The sequence below is a fragment of the Clarias gariepinus genome, chromosome 18 (genome assembly GCF_024256425.1).
Source record: "Clarias gariepinus isolate MV-2021 ecotype Netherlands chromosome 18, CGAR_prim_01v2, whole genome shotgun sequence".
In the NCBI taxonomy this organism is placed as follows: Eukaryota; Metazoa; Chordata; class Actinopteri; order Siluriformes; family Clariidae; genus Clarias; species Clarias gariepinus.
In genome coordinates, this window is record NC_071117.1 from 26,562,110 (window position 1) to 26,580,881 (window position 18,772).

At 38.4% G+C, this 18,772-nt stretch overlaps 1 protein-coding gene across 1 annotated transcript in view; it reads right to left on the reverse strand.

The window, feature by feature from the left end:
- Window positions 1–3,701: 3,701 nt before the first annotated feature.
- Window positions 3,702–18,772, reverse strand: part of LOC128506441 (receptor tyrosine-protein kinase erbB-4-like) — a 110,532-nt gene continuing 95,461 nt past the window's right edge. The window contains exons 11-27 of the mRNA XM_053476872.1: window positions 18,381–18,471; window positions 16,380–16,579; window positions 14,189–14,321; window positions 13,788–13,881; window positions 13,119–13,273; window positions 12,962–13,006; window positions 12,639–12,771; window positions 12,053–12,175; window positions 11,865–11,963; window positions 10,524–10,709; window positions 8,750–8,905; window positions 8,600–8,663; window positions 8,358–8,504; window positions 6,785–6,882; window positions 6,538–6,672; window positions 5,668–5,944; window positions 3,702–5,274 (exon numbers count right to left, since the gene is read on the reverse strand). Of these exons, the coding sequence (XP_053332847.1) occupies window positions 4,430–5,274; window positions 5,668–5,944; window positions 6,538–6,672; window positions 6,785–6,882; window positions 8,358–8,504; window positions 8,600–8,663; window positions 8,750–8,905; window positions 10,524–10,709; window positions 11,865–11,963; window positions 12,053–12,175; window positions 12,639–12,771; window positions 12,962–13,006; window positions 13,119–13,273; window positions 13,788–13,881; window positions 14,189–14,321; window positions 16,380–16,579; window positions 18,381–18,471 (2,981 nt within the window). The 3' untranslated portion in view covers window positions 3,702–4,429. The remainder of the gene's footprint in view (window positions 5,275–5,667; window positions 5,945–6,537; window positions 6,673–6,784; window positions 6,883–8,357; window positions 8,505–8,599; window positions 8,664–8,749; window positions 8,906–10,523; window positions 10,710–11,864; window positions 11,964–12,052; window positions 12,176–12,638; window positions 12,772–12,961; window positions 13,007–13,118; window positions 13,274–13,787; window positions 13,882–14,188; window positions 14,322–16,379; window positions 16,580–18,380; window positions 18,472–18,772) is intronic.

The window sequence follows — 18,772 nt, forward strand, 5'->3', positions numbered from 1 at the left end:
ATTTTAAATTCATTGTAAAAATGAAGAACCTGTTATTTTCAGTCTGTTTAGTTTGTATTAAGACTAAAAAGATAATCTGGATGTTTTTTTTTTTTTTCTTTTCCTAACAGACAAATGAGATTCATCAAGGACTATTCATATCTGTAAATGAGCAATTAGGAACAAGAGGTGAGGGTTAAAACCAGGAAAGATTGAACACAAAAGAAAGGAAAAGAGGCATAATGAGACAAACTGATTAAAGCTGATACACGGAACAGGTGATCACAAACTGGTAACAAACCAATGGCGAGATAGAGAAAAGATACAAGTAGAATGAAAACATGACAAAAAAGATGAAAAGATGGGACAGCAGGGAAATTTTAATAAAAAAACAATTTAAGAATTTAGATTTTAAATGTTTGTTGAAAATCTGCACTCATTTCAAATCCTTAAAAAAAAGAAGCTGGGACAGCTGACTGTGTACCAATGTGTAATATCACCATTTCTGTTCAAAACACTTTGTAAGCATTTGAACACTGAAGACACCAGTACATCAAGCTACTATAGCAGCAGATTCCCCCAAACTTTCACCACTCAATCATCATCTGATCAATGTTTACATATTTTTTCTGCATTAATGGCCTTAAACACAGAAATATGTTTCCTCTTTGACCCATAAAACAAAACATTTCCAGTGTGTCACTGTCCTTCTTAGATGAGACACAGATCAGGGACGTCTCTGGGACTAAAGTATTAATATACGCCTTCTTGGAGCCCAGAGTTCTGTAAATGCAGTGATGAATGTTGTTAAAAATGTTGTTTGTCCACATCACTACTGTATATCCACTTACAGATGCATGACAGGTATTAAGACAGTGATGTCTGAGGGATGTGGTCTTAGGCCGCGCCCTTTCTGCGTTGAGATTTTACCATTTTCTTTGAATTTCCTGATGACATTTTGTTTTAATGTTAAGGAAGGTTTATTCTGAAATTACTGGAGAATACCCCGGTATATCCGTTTGCACCTCAGCGAGCCACCCTAGAAGGACCAGGCCTTCCTTGGAAGCTCCTTACATGCTATACCATAATTTTCCCTTGTAATTTTTTTTGTTTGGACTTTGACTTTTTTAATTTGTCCCATTTGAACCCTGTGCAAAATTTTTGGAGGATGTTGCAGCAACCAGATTTGAAATGAGTGCATATTTTAAAACATAAATGAAACTTCCATGGTAAATCGTCCATTACTGTCCTATTGTAGTGTTTTGAATATAGTAATAAAGTGGAGAGACATTGTACAGTAGATGCCTTTTTTATTTTGGCAATTTACCTACTGTCCCAATGTTTTTATTATTTAAAATAATTCATCAGGTCACATGCATACCAAGTCATGTATGCATCTGCATGCGGTCTAGATGAAATGGCTGAGCTCTGGGAGTATTGCCTTTCCATTACATATTAGATAACTGCATCCTATGTTGTTTGTTTCCTTACATTAAAGTCTACATTTCCCTTTTTAACAAGACAACACTGGTCTCAAAGATTCCCTTAAGGTAAAGCTTTAGCTTAATGCATTGTTTCATGGGTCAAATTCCCTTTATTTCACTAATTCACTTATTCCAAATTCGCCATTTCAGAGGCTATTCAAATTAGCTACTGCCGAACCACATCCCTGGCAAGAACATCAGAGTTGAGTAATAAGCATCTTGGGGAGGCAGTTATCTTGTATAAGGTCACAATAGGGGGATAATCCAGTCCACATTTGAATAAATTTAACCCCCAGGCAAATAGAACTATGAAAAAGCAAAGGATTTTATTTTTTTCTTAATTTTTTGTTTTTACTGTGTACGTGCACACTGGAGACCCAACTGAATGTCTAAACATGAGTAAAATGTGCAATTTTGCATGATACTGTATCCCTTAAAAAAGAAAAAAAAAAAAAAAAAGCTTTTAACCCCTAACAGGGTCCATAAAAGGTACATAAAAAAACAGATCATCCGCTTTTGAAAGGATTTGAAAGGATATATCCGCTTCACTTCCATTCCAACCCATATTGCTTGGACAAGTCCATTTTTTTCCCGCTGTTTACTTGACATTTTTAAAATGGACAGTCCCACTTTTTTTTTTAGTCTATAAACAATAATTGTTCTGCCCCATCCAGGCATGAAGAGAAAAAATATGTTTTTATTATTGAGGATCTTGTCTCCAAATCTATGTTCACGCCTCCATAAATCCATTGAATCCTACTTTGAACAATTTCATTTTGTGTCATTTTCAGACCTGTCATATCTATCGAAACCTTAACAAAGCCTCGGAAATGTGTAAGAATGTGTGTGTGTGTGTGTGTGTGTGTTTTCCTAAAACCACCTTCAAATCCGGTTTCCTCTTGTTTGCTGGGAATGCGTTCAAGATGTATGTACACTTCAAGTCTAAAAACACACATACGTTTTATTTTTGTCCTAAAAACAGAATCCACTTTCGAAAGCAGGTCCATTTTTAGCTCCTTTGTTTTCTCCAAGTAGGCCCAAACACCACCAAGATGTCTCTTATAATCTATTCAAATGCATCACGGACCATTTCCCTGTTCACATGATGGCATTTCGCTGTATGATGTAGAGCCATGGACCTGCAGGCCTTATTCTTTGGATTTCATTACTGCACACTCAGTGTGCAAATAGCAGGAGCTCCACTAAGACAGGAACAGTGATTGCTCCGAGACAATGATGCATGCTGCTTATTTTCTTCTAGATTTGTGTGGCTTTTGCTTTAAAATGTCACACTCTGCAGCAGTCGAGAAGTTCACCAGACCCATTTTATTTGGTGTCATGAATCCTGATAGAATTGCTAATATCCACAGCGTCCGGTGGCCAATTCTTTGAAAGATAATTAATGTATTTAAAGTTAATGGTTTTAACACCTATTGCTAGCATGCTAGTGGGAATAGATGTATTACCATTCACTATTTGTGCTGTGTAGGGTCACGAGAGGCCTGGAGGTCCTATTCTAGTGAACATAAGTCACAAGGAGCCTATCAGCCAACACTGCATATCTTTGAACTGTAGGGGAAAACTGAGGTACCAGGATGAAACCCACCAAGGACAGAGAGAAGATACAAACTCTACATACGCAGCCCAAAGATGAAATCCAAATCCCCAACCCTGGAGGTTTGAGGTGACCCCCTAACCACTAAGCCCCATTAAACATCCTAATATGGAATAGGTTTGAAATGGACTGATAGGCTAATCAAGGAATTAACATAGAACAGGCGAAATCTTAGGACAAACAGCTAATGGCAGCACAGTCAATCTCTGTACTGTACCTCTTATCTCGCCGTACAGGGTTGTGGGAGGCCTGGAGCATACCGAGGGGATGCAGGGCACTAGATTGGGTACAAACTGGAAAAGGTGCCAATCCAACAGAGGTCACACAAGTACACAAAGTTACAATCACCCATACAGTAAAGGCTAAACTAAACACAAAAAGGACACGCAACTCCACAAACACAAACCCGAGAGACTCAAACCCTTGACCCTACTAACCACTATCCCATCATGCCACCCTCCTTTAGTCTCGAATGCTGTAAATGCCATGTAATGCAACCCAAGTCTCAAACAAGTTTTAACATTAAATAGGACATTTATTTAGTATTTGTATTTAAAAAAAAAAGAAGTTACAACTGTACATGAGCTGAAGGAAAACAGACAGAAGGAAAACACCAAGCCTAGTTAAATAACATGTATGTATTTATAGAAGTGTAAAAGAAGCTGTAAAAATGGTAAGTTAATACATTATCAAACACAACCATGTTTATCCATGTCTTCCAATGGCTGTGTGTGACTTCATTTTCCCTAAAGGGCAACAAGCATCCACGCCATGTCTGAAAGATGTTCTGGTTTGCTCAGAATAAAATCTAGCAACCTACAAACCATGATGAGTGTAAATGTAGCATAACATGCAAGAAGAGCATTAAATATGAAAAACACATCCGTAAATGAGTCAATATGGCACTTTGGACACACTCTCACGGAGAGTAAATGAAGATTTCTCACATTGGGCTAATATTCCTCTTTGCTCTTGAACATGCTAGTTTTGCCAATGATGTTCGCAACCTTAAAAAAACAAAAAAGTCCAGTCTGTTTCTTGGCAACGGACATCCAGTTTCAAAGGTCTATTCTTGCCTTTTTGTTAGGTTTACTGTGTCGTAATTAACACCAGAAATAAAGAATCATTAACCTAGACAAGACTGCTAAACACTTAACTTATAAAGAGTGACTGGAAGGAAGGCAGTATTTTTGGAATGATACCTGACTGACCTGGAACTGACTGACCCACTGATATCGAAATGGATATTGTAAAGTTTGTAAATCAGGAATATTATCATTCAGAAATGGGTGGAAAAGTATGGCCTGCTGGTCATGGAATCAGGCTCTGGGAAACATGGATGACTTTGATGTTAAACTACAGTGTTTCTCTGGCGGTATGGTGGAGGAGGCAAACTCGTACCTGGCCTCATGGCTTCAGCCTCTGGAGCATACTCAGGGTTCTTGTTAACACTAGACCGGACAGAACCGTTCTGCTTGTTCAGACTTTGCCTGTACAGGCTTGAATGGCAGCTCTGGGACGAGCTATGAAGGTTCGCTTGGGATACTTTGAGCGGAAGACTATGTTGCCAGTACTCTGGGTTGTCAAAAGTCTTCCAGTACTTCTTGTCCACCAGCATCATTCCGGGATGAACTTGCTGAGTAATGCTGCCTGAGGGGATCGGATGACCTGAGTGCCCACTTTTACCTGCAGCTATGGATTTTGCAGTATGGGCAAGTGGATCTAGAGGACCAGGCTGCCCTTGGTGGTTGATGAGGCAAGGCTGATTTGAGGATACAGATTTGCTGGGATTTACATGGAACCCATGGAAAGAATGTTTATGATGGACATTGTGGCTCATAGGTTCACTTTGAGGATGATGTACTGGTGGAATTGAAAAATGAACGTGTGGTCCTTGGCTGCTGTAATGTGATCTACCTTCTTTTGTCTGTGCGGTTAGTGGCACATGACTGACAGTCGTGCCGGCTGCTGTTGTGAACTGTAATGGGCCAGAAACTTCATTTTTCTTCAGTATCGCTTTATTTATATTGCCTTTGTTGTGGAAGGTATTGAGATAAACAGGTTCATTATTGTACTTCTCGTCAACCTTAGTAGGTCCATCAAATGTGCTGTGGTATGCTGGGTTCTCCAGTGGCAGAATTTCAACATTTTTTCTCAACGTCACAAAAGGGTTTTCTTCAACAGCATTCTGATGATCTAAGAAGATGAAAAGACAAAGCATGACAATAGTACCCTAAATAAAATGAAAATAAACTTGTCCTTGTTCACCAATCAGAAGCTGGAAGATACCATCTTAGATTTGAATGGCATTGGGGAAGACAAAGTGAATTGATATCTTACAGCTACTGATTGACTTAACACACCTGGCCTTTACTGGGAATCCATATAATTTTTTAATTATATCCTAAGAGGCTACTGTAAGTAATTTATTTCAAACAGCAACAACTTTGTCATCTCGTCAATTAATTCTTCTGCCAACCAAACAAGGAGACTAGACAGCCCTGCACTGAAGCTTCTACCTGCCTGGAGAGGGCTAGATCAAAATTTAGACTTTGTTCACCTCTAAGAACACAAAAGGATTTTCTCTACCTGATGTGCCCTTGTCCTTTCTAAGAGCCACATATCCATCCTCATCAGTTTCCCCCCGCTGCGCTCTCTCTGGCAGGAAGTTCGTAGGATCTGCACTGTAGCACTCAACAACGCTGCTCTCCACAAATCCAGAACTGGGGTGCTTTTTCACATTTTTCTCAACATCCTGCGAGCTGAGAGCCACATGCTGGCTTCCAGTTGAGCTGAATGAGATATGGGAACGTCCTCCTGCGGCTTTCTTTGGGCTACGTGGTCCATCGTTATTGTGAAAATGGTTCTGTTCAGTGGTAAAAAAAAACAAACAAACTGTAAAAATATTTTCTTTTGGGCATAGGAATTAAACACAAACTATAGTTTAGTTTTCTTTGAGAAACATTTAATTTACAATCATCCGCTTTAGCATTATTGCTTTTTATCTTCTTATGCATGATATGTAATAAATAAAGTTGCCATGCCTATACGGTATTGCTTAGATTTATTACAGAAATAACAAGGTGTTCTCTAACCAGCCTTGTTTATTTCTGTCTCTTGAAAACTTAACTTTCCATAACTCTTTCTACTGTATAAAGCATCTCCTCCCCAGCAACTTTAACACTAGCCTCATGTTTTTTTAATAAGTATATATATATATATATATATATATATGAAGTGCCATCCCACAAGGCCATGTGAACGAGCTGTTGCTATAGAAATGATGACGCAGTAGAATGACCTCATTAATACTGTATAACCCTTTAATCTAAATTATAGCCGGAACTACAGAGAGAACTGCTGTTCCAGGAAATTAATCAAATATCATCAAGTTAACCAGAATCACGCATTAAACATGCACTTAATTAAAGAGAGACTATGCAGTGTTAGAGCACCCACTTGCGTTCTCAATGAAGAGGCTTGAGGTCCCAAAAATTCTTCAGCATCCAAAATTTCTTCCCAGTCATCTTCCTCTAGAAGACTCTGGAAGAATTTGCTGTGGTTGGGACTGGGCAGCTTCATGCAGTCGTCCCCCTGAGACAAAAAATAAATAAATAAATAAACCACAAATTCCCAATTACTCTCTGGGTCTTAACACAGCAAAGAGAGAAAGACAAAACAGCGTATTTTGCTGCAGCTTACTCACCTGAATGACTAGATATCTCTGAGGGTCTCTAGCCATCCTGCAGAACTCTACAGCAAGCTCTTTAAACCTGGGCCGACTGTCAGCATCGATCATCCAGCCTTGAGGTGATGACACAACGTGACAACATAAGCCGAGGAGTGAAGTGACTCAGTGACAGTTTTGACACATGCAGCTGCATCGGTTTATTTGAATGCCATAACAACACCAGCGGATAAAAGGTCCTATCGGCGTCTAGATTAGATGTCACTGTTTCGCTGACATCCTGACTCGGGGATTAACTCAAATTACCCGGCTGTTGACAATACGAACGATTTGCTCCTTAAAACTCATTTGCATGCACTGCTGATGGCTGTTTCCCCGCAATTCCTTTCAGCGTCTAAATAACCCACCATTACTCAAGCCATCTTAGTAACATGAATGCGATGTTAATTAAAAACCCCATTAAAAACCTTTAATTACGACTAAAACCATGTCTAGTCATTTATCCAAGATGTCCTAGAGACTGCTTTACCATCTTTGTGACAGAAATTAATGACATTATCACAGTTTTCAGCATCTTGTAATGTCACAACCTGGAAGTGAAATGGATGTAATTGGGATCATATGCCACAAAATTGCATATTATGTAAAAGTGGTATTGCATACACATCACAAAGATGTCTGTTAGAGAACCTACCCTAACAAACTGCATCATAACTATCAAGGAGCTATTAAAATACATCCAAATCACAAAATAATTCTACTATTAATAATGTAAAGATTATGTCACAACCTCAACTCAGCCTAAAGTAGGCTGTCGAGTCAGTGAGGTAACCAGGTAAGCATGACATTAATCAGAGAAGCAATCACAATTACGATTTGAAAATAGAGAGATCCACAGCTCAGCAGGTGTTCATTCAAGCTGCCCATGGAAAACCTATGCAACAAAAGCAATTCATTGAAAAAAGACCTATTAAAATCCTATTCGAGAGAGATAATTCTTTAGTGAAAACAAAAAAAGATGATTTTGGCCTTTGTACTGTACATAATGCTACATTTGGTGGATACCCAACACTCAACATCCTAAGAACAGCAGCTTCTTTGTAAAGCATGGTGGTGGTATCCTTATGTTGGGGGTATTTTTATGAATGGAAAAATAGTCTAGGTTTGGGGAAAAATGCATAAAGAATAAAACCTATTCTGGACTTCAAGGTGGATGTTTTGGTCATCAAAATGTGTAACATAAGTATCCAGAAAAAAAGAGCAACATTGGAGTGGGTAAAAAAAAAACAAGAAATTGAACGTGTTATGACAGTCCAGTCAAAACCCAGACATCAATCTTATAAAGAATCCGTGGCAAGGCTTGAAAATTGCTATTCATTATCCAGCCTTCATCCAATCTCACAGAGCTTAAGCAATTTTGCCATAAGGAATGGGGAGAATATCAGGATTCTGACGTGCACAGGCACATTTATGCCCATTTCAATTCCTGGCCTTAACATTACAAAAAACTTCAAAACCTGTAAGCAATGCACGTTTTGAACAAAGGTGTTATTAGATGTTAATTAAGCAGACTGTTAAAGAACTGACTCACATTTAATCATAACAATGTAGACATCTATAGTGCATATAGGAGGTTGAGGCAGACGTTCTCCTTTCTCCAGGATATCCGGGATCTCATGAGCAGGAATCCCATCATATGGCTTTCCTCCAAACATCAACATCTCCCAGATTGTCACTCCTGTAATGGTTATATACAGTATCTTTAAAATAAAAGACAGAGAGTCCAGTGATTTTTTTTTTTCTTATTTGCAAAGTTTTTTGTTCTCCTCTTACCAAAGCTCCAGACATCACTCTGGTGTGTAAATCTTCTATACTGTATGCACTCCAGTGCCATCCACTTCATGGGCATCGGCAAGGGAAGAAAAGCATTAACAAAAGTGTCTGTGAAGATGTGAGCTATAACTTGCTATTCTTGAGTCTGACCTTGTTTCCATCGGCGTTAAACGGCTTCTCATCAGTATCCAAGAGGTGAGCAAGCCCAAAGTCAGTGACCTTGACGTGGTTTGGAGATTTTACCAAGATATTTCGAGCAGCTAAGTTTCGATGAACCAACCTTCTCTCCTCCAAGTACATCATACCCTGTTAGAAGGCAAATCATTTTACACTGCAGCAATTTGTGCTAAGGTAATCATGAAGTTTAAAATTAAAAAAATATATAAAATAATAATAATAATTAATTAATTATTAATTATTATTATTAATAAATTTACAAAACAACTATTTTTCAAGCTTTCGCTCTACTCTAATATATCTATGCCTGAGGGCTGTTTGATTTGTAGGATCTGCATGACTTCCTCCTGTAGTTGAACTAATTTAAAAGATCATTAAATGTGTTCCTCTTAAGAGCTATTCATCTGATAACAGCCCCATGATGTACTGGGGCCTGGCAACCATCAATTTAAGCTGGCATTCAATGTCTTGCAGAACTTTAGAGTCAGTGGTCCAAGATCCAGTCACATGTCTGTAAGACCAAATTATTGTAGTATGGCTAAACTCACCAAACGAGTTCTCAATCACAGTGAGGATCCCTTGCAATCAAGCTACGTTATTCTTTTAACGCGACATCAGACAGCAGTTAATTAGTCAGTATGCAACCATCCATGATGAAGTATGGCTCTAGATAAAGGAGGTGCAGAAACACCTTTCTAACAAGGTGATTCCTAAGTAAATGGAGGAGTGACATTTGAGGACACAACCCAACATCAAGAAAGACCTCTGTTGCTTTTTACAATTCCTGCCTTTTAACTTTCACTGAGGGCATCTATGCTCTCAAATCCAGTCAAAGACAGGCAAAGTTAGTCAAGCTAATCGGCCATCCTCGAAAGAATCGTCGAAAGAATAGTTTTAGAAAAAGCCCCTGCTGAACGTTGACCCTGCTGAACGTTGTCCGATTCTCAATATTTAAATTAATGATCTGCTTTTTATGAGATAAAAACTGCAGCCATAACAAAAGAATTAGGTCTACAAGCTGGCTGTGTTTTGGCAGCTAGTGGCTACTCAGTCCCAGCTGGATGTTTCAGCAAGGGCAGGATTAGCACCATGGCCAAAGACAACAATCAAAATTATTGCACAAATACATAGATCACAACGTCACAGGCTGAGGATGCACAGGTCTGAAACTAAACACACTCTATGTGTGACTATGACATCATCGCCATTACTCTGATATGCTGTTTTAATAGTGCGGATGTCATAAATATGTGATGGCCCACAGGTACTTGGGCCTGCTCATCATTCCTTGCAACTATATTGCACTTTTCTCGTGTGTCCCCTATAAGGGTTGCAGTAGCAACCAAGGTTGGTCCAGAGTTCTCTGTCAGCCACAGATTCCAGCACCTTCTGGGGGATCCCCAACAATTCCCATGCCAACTGTTTGATCTGTTAGAAGTGTTATCTCTCTAGCAAGTCCTTGGGCTGCTAAATCCTGTTGACCAGGAAGTATTCCGAACCACCTGAGCTACAGAAGACTCTCTAATCTGAGACCTTCCTTGGTTGTCATATTCTCAACCTCATGAAAAAATCGAGAGTAAGCCAGTGTTGGAAGCTCGTTTACACTACACGATCTTCTTAACATGGTGAGTTAGCTCTACAACATTTGTTCCCTCATCCTTTTACATTTGGTCAAATTTTTTAATTGATCAGCTCCATATGGCCACAAAATCTAATCAAATCTATGCACTAATGGGGGCACTCTTACTCTGGCAATCTGCATACACCAGTTGAGCAGCAGCTGAGAACCGATGTTGTCCTTGTGCTCATGGACGTAGTCCAACAGACAGCCATGGGGCATGAGCTGGGTCACTAGCTGAACACTAGGGCTCATACACACCCCAAGCAATCGCACCACATGGGGGTGATCCATGCTGGACATCAATAGCACCATCTGGGGAGACAGAGAAGAGAAATATATATCAGTAAGCAATAATACTGCTGCTTATGTTCCTCCTGAACAACTTAGGACTAAACGAGAACCGATCCTTGTAATAGAGGATAAATAACTCAGGATAGGATAGGATAGGATAGGATAGGATGAATTGCATTGTAAAGCCCAGAAGGCAGATGGCAAGTGTGTGTGCGTGTGTTCTACTTGCTCATGCCTCTGAACTGTTCACACTCACTGGTGACTGTATCTCTCTCCGTCCGTGGGTAAATATAGCAATCGTAACCTTATACTTGCTTTTACATTTTTACATTCATGCACATATGACCTGCACCATCAATCGGCCGTAATATAATAACGCAATACATTATGCCTTGTACTGTGTAGATTCCTTCGTGCCACCAGGGCAGGTCTGGCCCCTTGGGCCATGATTCTACAAGACATCTGGGGACGTGCTGTGTATCTGGCACGAGGAGGTTGGCAGCAGATCCTTTACGTGCTGTGTTTTTTGAAGTAGGCCTCCATGGAACGGACTTGTTTATCCTATGGGCGCTCAATCAGACTGCGATCTGAACTCTTGAACTCTTCGACTGTGCATTGTGGAGTGTTCTAGGTCCTTCCTGTTACAGTCAGCATTGCGTTTTGTGCTAAAATGGCTTTTTTGTGGGATCTGACCAGACAGACGGGCCTTAGATCCCTGAAGGCATGGGTGAGCCTTGGGTGCCCATGATCCTGTCACCAGTTTGTTGGGGTATAATTGATGATGAATGGTAGTGTGTTAAATTTATGTGGTGTTAATGCTATGGCTGATCGGTGCATTGTTGCACGAGTATTTTGTACACCCTCTACTGCCTGCAAATTGGAACTGCAACAAAATAATGAATGTAAAACCCCAGAGGAAGCACATGAGTTGACTAACCAGAGCAGCAGTGTTGCAGTTTAGGGTGGGTTTGAGCTCATTTTCAAAATAAAAAACTACAAAAACTATAAAAATAAATACTTTTGAGATATTTAGACAATAAATAATAGGCAATGCTGTTATAGTTTATGAATAAAGCATTATTAAAAAATTCAAATACTGATTAGATATCTGGCCTCATATCCTCCCCAAGTGCCAGGTCCCAGACTGAGAGACAGGGCCAACTGAAGTGAACTTACATCCATAAACTTTGCATTGGCTTTCGGTCCTGTAGTTTCACTGAGGACTTTTACGGCCACTGGGATTTTTACACTCTCCCCTTCAGGTATCCAGATTCCCTGATAGAGAAGAAAACACAGTAATGACATCATGGCAGGACCACACGTATACACTAAATGCACTGAATAAATGAACAAAGCATATTTACCTTGTAGACAGTACCGAAGGTTCCGGATCCCAGAATTTTAGTTCTTTTGAGTTCAGTTTCCTTTAGTAAGCGCAGCTGAGCCTGATTCAGTGCTGATCCACTGGCTGTAAGAGGCTCCAGGAGCTAAAACACAGATCCCAGATCAGATATTAATATAACACACTATACACTATCCGCCCCCCGCCCCCACACACACATACACACATGCACACACACATACACGCACACACACACGCACACACACGTGCACACACACACACACATACACACATGCACACACACACGCACACACACACACACACACGCACACACACACACACACACACACACACACACACACACCAGATTCTAAATCAGTTATTACAATTACACACCTTCACACACACACACACGTACACACGCACACACACACACATCATTATAAACATAATCCGAATAAGATACCGGATCAGTCAGATAATTACATTATCACACCATTAAACTTTACATCCACATCTACATACACAAAGCAGATCCAGGATCAGGTATTTCAATAAGATATATAATTATTTATATAATAAAAATCCAGGGATGTGTGGTTTCTCACCTCAGTGTCCAGGAAGCGACGCAAAGCTCTTTTCTTCTTGATTTTCCTGCGTCTGACAAAAATGGCCAAGCCGAGGGCAATTATGATGACCAGAAACACTCCAACTATCATTCCTGCTACAATCAATGGAGTGCTGGGGGGGGGTAAATAAATAAATAAACAAACATTGCAATGCTTGAAACCATGCAAGATCCCAAACATGGTCAACAAAAACCCCTGACTGTAAGTCCAGTTGGACAAGTAGTGTTATCATGATGCAGTGAAAGCATTTAAACAACAAAACAAGATTCTAAGAGTGATGTCGGCTCTGAGGCGGATCGCACCTGTCCAGAAATCCAATGCAGTCCTGGACATGGGATCCAGTACACCTGTAAGGGAAAGAGAGCTACGAATTAAAATCGATCCCAGTTTAAACCTCATGGTGATAACTCCCAGTAAATCCTATCGCTCAGCTAACACAGGAAAGATAACGAGAGTTACCCCTGGGTGCAGTTGGGGTGGCAGGGTCGGCACACGTTGTTGGCTTCGGCATATTTGAAGATGAAGCTCTCGGCTCCCTGCAGGCCGTTCGGACATTTCTCCACGCAGTTGGGTCCGTCTTTAAGATGAACACACTTGGTACAGTGATCGGGACCCTACGGAGAGGAAGAGTACCGTAAGAGCAATAAAAGATCCCCGGACATGCAGTTATAGGTACAGTACGGTGGAGCAGTCGATACACATCCTAATGCCAGGTTGTCGGTTAGTTTCCAGCAGCAGGCGAGCTTTTAAATCTTAATGATAGATTTTATCCAAATAGACTCATATTGCGAGGGAAATTGATGGTTGTTGCCTCATTTCCCCTGAAAAAAAAAATGACTATAATTATTTCTCAGTAATTATTTATGAGCCTGGAAAAAAAGGAAAATTCAGTGCTGCTTTTACAAAGTTTATTTACTGAAGATGAATTTGAAGATGTCTGCAATATTTAAAGTAAAAAAAGATAAAAAAAAAATATTAAAATTATATTTAAAAAAAATAGCTCTTTGATCCAAGATTCATTACATGGCATGAATGAAACCTCATAAATAAGTTATGTTAACTTCTATCTTCGTAGAACTTATTATCATGCTTATTCCTTTTGTTTTATTGTTATGATTCGTTTCTTACTGGTCCGCGGCACGTCGGCGTTTTATCTGCAGCTTTCTCACACTGCCTATCGCACTCCATGCACGCTGAGCCGTTGATGAACTCCCGGACATCCCTGGAATACAAGTTACACCGTAGAACATTTTATTCGGCACAATCTGTGTGTCACCGCTTTGAATAGAAGCCGTGTTATGTATTCACGCTACTAAGCCGCGTTTTTTGACAACGTTAGCTTGGTGTGGAAGTTTTTTACTTTTCATGCAACAGAATCACTCCTCATTCATTTCCAAGTCAGTTCCTGCCATGTTCGACCTCTCAATCGACCTCCGACCTGGACCTGGAACTCTTAACCATCACATACAGCTTTCACATGCAGTCTACCTCTGCCAGGGTGGTTACACAGGTTTGGTGAGGACACTGACCCATGGTAGAGGTTGCAGGACTTGACACACGTCCTCCCGCGACTGTAGTACCTACAGGACACACACTGGTCAGGACCAGGACCCCAACATCCAGCTTCTGAACACAGCGTATCACACACACGGTGTTCTGCAACTTTAAAACACACACACACACACACATGCAAACACAAGCATACACAGGTCAGGAACGGAACACTAACATATAATGCACACACTGCTTGGTGAGTCAGTTAGTCAATTAATCAATCAGTCAATCAATCAATCAATCAATTAATCAGTCAATCAATCAATCAGTCAATCAATCAGTCAATCAATCAATCATATAGCATACAATTTTATTTCTTTGTATGCTATATACTGTAAAAACGTTAAAGCTTCATTTAGTTCCTCTGGCTCTCCCGGCTGAGAGACAGCCTCATCACACTACAACTGGCATAAAAAGACAAACTACACATTACCCTGTCATTTGCGTACAAGTAGACACTTCCTGTGATCTGTCTTACACACACACAGACATCTGCACATAAATACACACTAATACACACTAGTACACACTAATACACACTAATAAGACAGTGCCGAGCTCAGCGCCGGCGCTGGAGTCAATAACCTCTTTATCCCACACTCGTCACTCTGACAGCTGACTGCGAGATACGCGTTTTCAGTCTCAGTGGGATTAGAGCCCTGTGTGTGTGTTTGCCTCTTAAAGTAACATCTGAAATTATGCAATTATGCCAAACCACTGGCTATAAATCCATCCAACCTAAAACCAAACAAAAACTTATTTTTAAAGAATTTTCATTAGTATTGAGTTTCGACAAAAAACATAAAACACACACAAAACACATAAGGGATTATTAAGGGATAAATAAATAAATACGTAAGTAAATAATGAAAAATAAATAGTTCAAAGTTTAGGAGTGATTTAAAGTAAACAAAACTATTAAATGAATTATTCACCACCAATTAAATCTCACTTTCTATAAATAAAAAAGAAAGAGAAAGCCGACATCATCAAAATAAATAAATAAATTAATTAATTAATTCATTAATTCATTAATTAATTAAATTAAAAAACAACAAATAAAACAAGACAATCAAGTTATTTTATAAAAATTCAAACAAATAAATAACCCTATTACATTCTATTTAACATTAATAACTGACATCCCTAAAAGAAAAAAAACAAAAAAAAACAAAGAGGAAATAACAAAAGTTCAACAAAACATATAATTAAATTCATTAATTAATACATTTTAGAAAATGTATTCCCATATAATCATAATCCCAACTTTGTTATTATAAAAAAAACTTTACAAAAAAAGGAAAAATAAATACTTATACAAATAAAGCAAAACAAATTAAACAAAAGTTATACAAAACAAACTAGCAATAGTGAAACAACAGCACATAAAGCAAGACATAAACATGTATATTGAAATAAACATATGAATAAATATGCAATTTATGTTTATAATGAAGACTAAAATAGAAAACACATATGTTATGCTCTATGATCGATTCTGTTTTTATTGTTTCCTATTTCATTTTTCCATTTAATCTACTGTATGTATTAATATTAAACTATTAAAATAAAACCATATCTATATATATTCTGTTTGTTTTTTTTGTAATTGGCTGATTGGTACAAGCAATTAATGATTCATTAATCTTAATATATACTTAGTCTCTTGAATGTTTATTAATCTGTGTATCTAATTTGATTATGAATTATGATGATTATTGTTATTTTAGTGAGAGTGATGAAGGACTGGGAGTCACTGGGTGGGAAGTGGGAAGTGGGAAAACACCCTGGATGGATCACCAGTCCGTTACAGGAAAGGTTTCGCAGTTCAGTCTTCTTGTTCTTTATTATATGTGTAGTAAACTAGTAAATTCCAACAGAGCCCCCTAGTGGACTTAGCAGCTAAGTCATTCAAAGATGTTTTGTTTCCCCTTCTCAGTCTTCCCAGTTAAATGTTACTAATAAACTGGAAATATGTTTACTTAACATAGTTTAGTTTAAATAATTGTTTTGTAACTTTATCATTTTTTTCACTGAATAATTTCTATAGAAAGCTGTGCATCTTTAAGGAGTTAAACAGGGGTCCAAGCACCTAGAACCAAACCTGATTGCGGGCATTATCACTTATGTTTCTTAGTCTAACTCTAAACTTTAAACTCGACTCACTGCACTGCTGCGTGTCCTTGTTGTTGTTCAGCAGCGCTCTCTGACTGCCGGAGCGGAAAAACCTGGTCCAGTTCAGAGTGTGATAGAAGCACAGCTGGCTGTTGTTGCTGATGTACACGTTCCCGGCGCTGATCTCCTGCAGAGACTGGAAGCTCAGTGATGTGATCCAGCGCTGTTTCAGGATCAGCAAAGAGATCCCACTATGGGAAGAAAGAAAGAAAAAAAGATGGTTCAGATGTAAAGAGAACGTGTGAGAATTTTTAATGCATCTGCTTTTGAAGGAATATTCTGCTCAGGGGATGTTTAAAGAAAGATTTTTTTTTTTTTATTGAATCTTAAAGCCAATTTCTGTATTTGGTAAAAAAAAAAAAAAAAAAAAAAAAAAAAATCTCTTAATTATGAATGTGTTTCTAAAGATGATTTAAAAAGTAAGTTATTAAAAAATTGGTATGGAAAAATGTAAGAAGCTTTCAAGCATTTCATTTTCACTCATACTACAGTATAAGTGTTAATCAGGTAAGACAAGACAAAAACAGTACATAAAATTATTATCATTAGTAGTAAATATACACATAAAAAGACAAAAAGAGAAGCACAAACTAACAAATAGATCCCTGTGCATGTCGGTGTGGCTTGTTGGTTAAGGGGTATGATTGGTGTGACAGGTCCTGGGTTTGAATCCCAGATAAGCCTGATAGTTTGGTTCACCTAATTATATATACATAGTATACACGAGAGAGATGAAAAAGCAGCAATACAGAAAGAAAGAACTGATATGTGGGGGGGAAGAACATTAATAAGCTTATTATTTCCCTAGCTTATTAACCTTGCTAATATTCTTGGCGCCCATGGTGCTGTCTTCACTAAATCTTGCACAAAATGCAGAAAAGCCACAAAAAATTACGTAAACTTCCTTTGCTTGGCTTTCTATTGACGCAAACAATTTTTGAACGGCTTGCCGATGTACACACAACTTCGGTCTCTCGTATATCTCGAAAATTTGTATGCGGAGGCAAATTTCTTGCAAAATTTCAGTTCTAAAGGCGTAAATTCTCAAGACAGGTCGTTTTTATACTGAGGTACCACTGTAACTGTGAACAGATGAAAAGTATTGTGTCAAATCAAACTTTGTAAACATTGGAAAAATTATTGTAATCATAAAAGGGATAAAAGAGTACATTATCTGCTTTTCTAATGAAAATAATCAGTTTCGCAGAAAACAGAAAAACAAATTCTCTAAACCATTGTCTTCATAATGAAAAACAAAGTGTTTGTGTGTGTGTGTGTGTGTGTGTGCTGGGTTCAGGATCTGGACACAAATGGATTCACTCACTGTAACAAAACGTTTATAGTAAAGAAAAGGTTAGACCCTGCTATGGATCTGAAGTGAAACAATCGATTATAAATAACTGTAATTATAATAATTTGCATGTAATTACAGAGGGAGAATCAGAAAGGTATGCAAATTGCAGGCTAGACAGTACTTCATACAGCGTATAGATGAGAGTGGACCCAGTTGATGTGATACTTAAGTAAACTTCAATCATTCTATCATCATTTGAGCCAATCAGAAACAAGAGAGAGTTGAAAAATAGGGGTCCAATTATCAAGAGTGTCCACACCTAGACTTTAGATCACGCAACAAAACAATATCCACTAGTGTGAACATCATAGTGCTAATACAGTGTGACATTTTGGGTTTGATAAAAACTCAAAAATGAATTTATTATTTCACAGCTACATTTAATATTGTGACACATCTATAAAACACACACACACACACACACTGGGAGAGCTTTGAGACCCGCGTTACCTGGCTGTTACAAAGTGCTGACACAGGAGACTCCCCTTATAACAAACATAACAAAAAGCCCGTACAGGAAACTTAACATATCAGTAGTTATAGGTTTCAAAATTATTTTTTTAGTTCATTTACAGTTGGAACTAATTTGGGAATACTGTATGTTTATATAAGTTTGACGGCACATGGCAGTGTTATACCTGTATAGCGTCCTTCCTCCGATAGTAGCGAGATTCGAAAAGACACCGAAATCAGTCATGTTTTCCGGCCACGATTGGATATTCAAATAACCTGAAACAAAAAGAAAAAATATCACATTAGTGTTATATAAGGAAATACATCCTTTCTATACAACCCTGTTCAGTATAACTCTATAGAACTTCTGCTCTTAAACAACCTCTATAGAACTTTTCATCACTTTTACAGAATGACATAGACCTGAAATAGGACTCTATAGAACTTCTGTTTTATTATTTTTTTCCACTTAGTGTTACATACATGCTATTCTATAGATAATACTCAAACTATTGTTATCACAGACTCTTTGGACTACTTAAAAATATTTCTGTGTAGTTTGTGATTTGTAGCAACG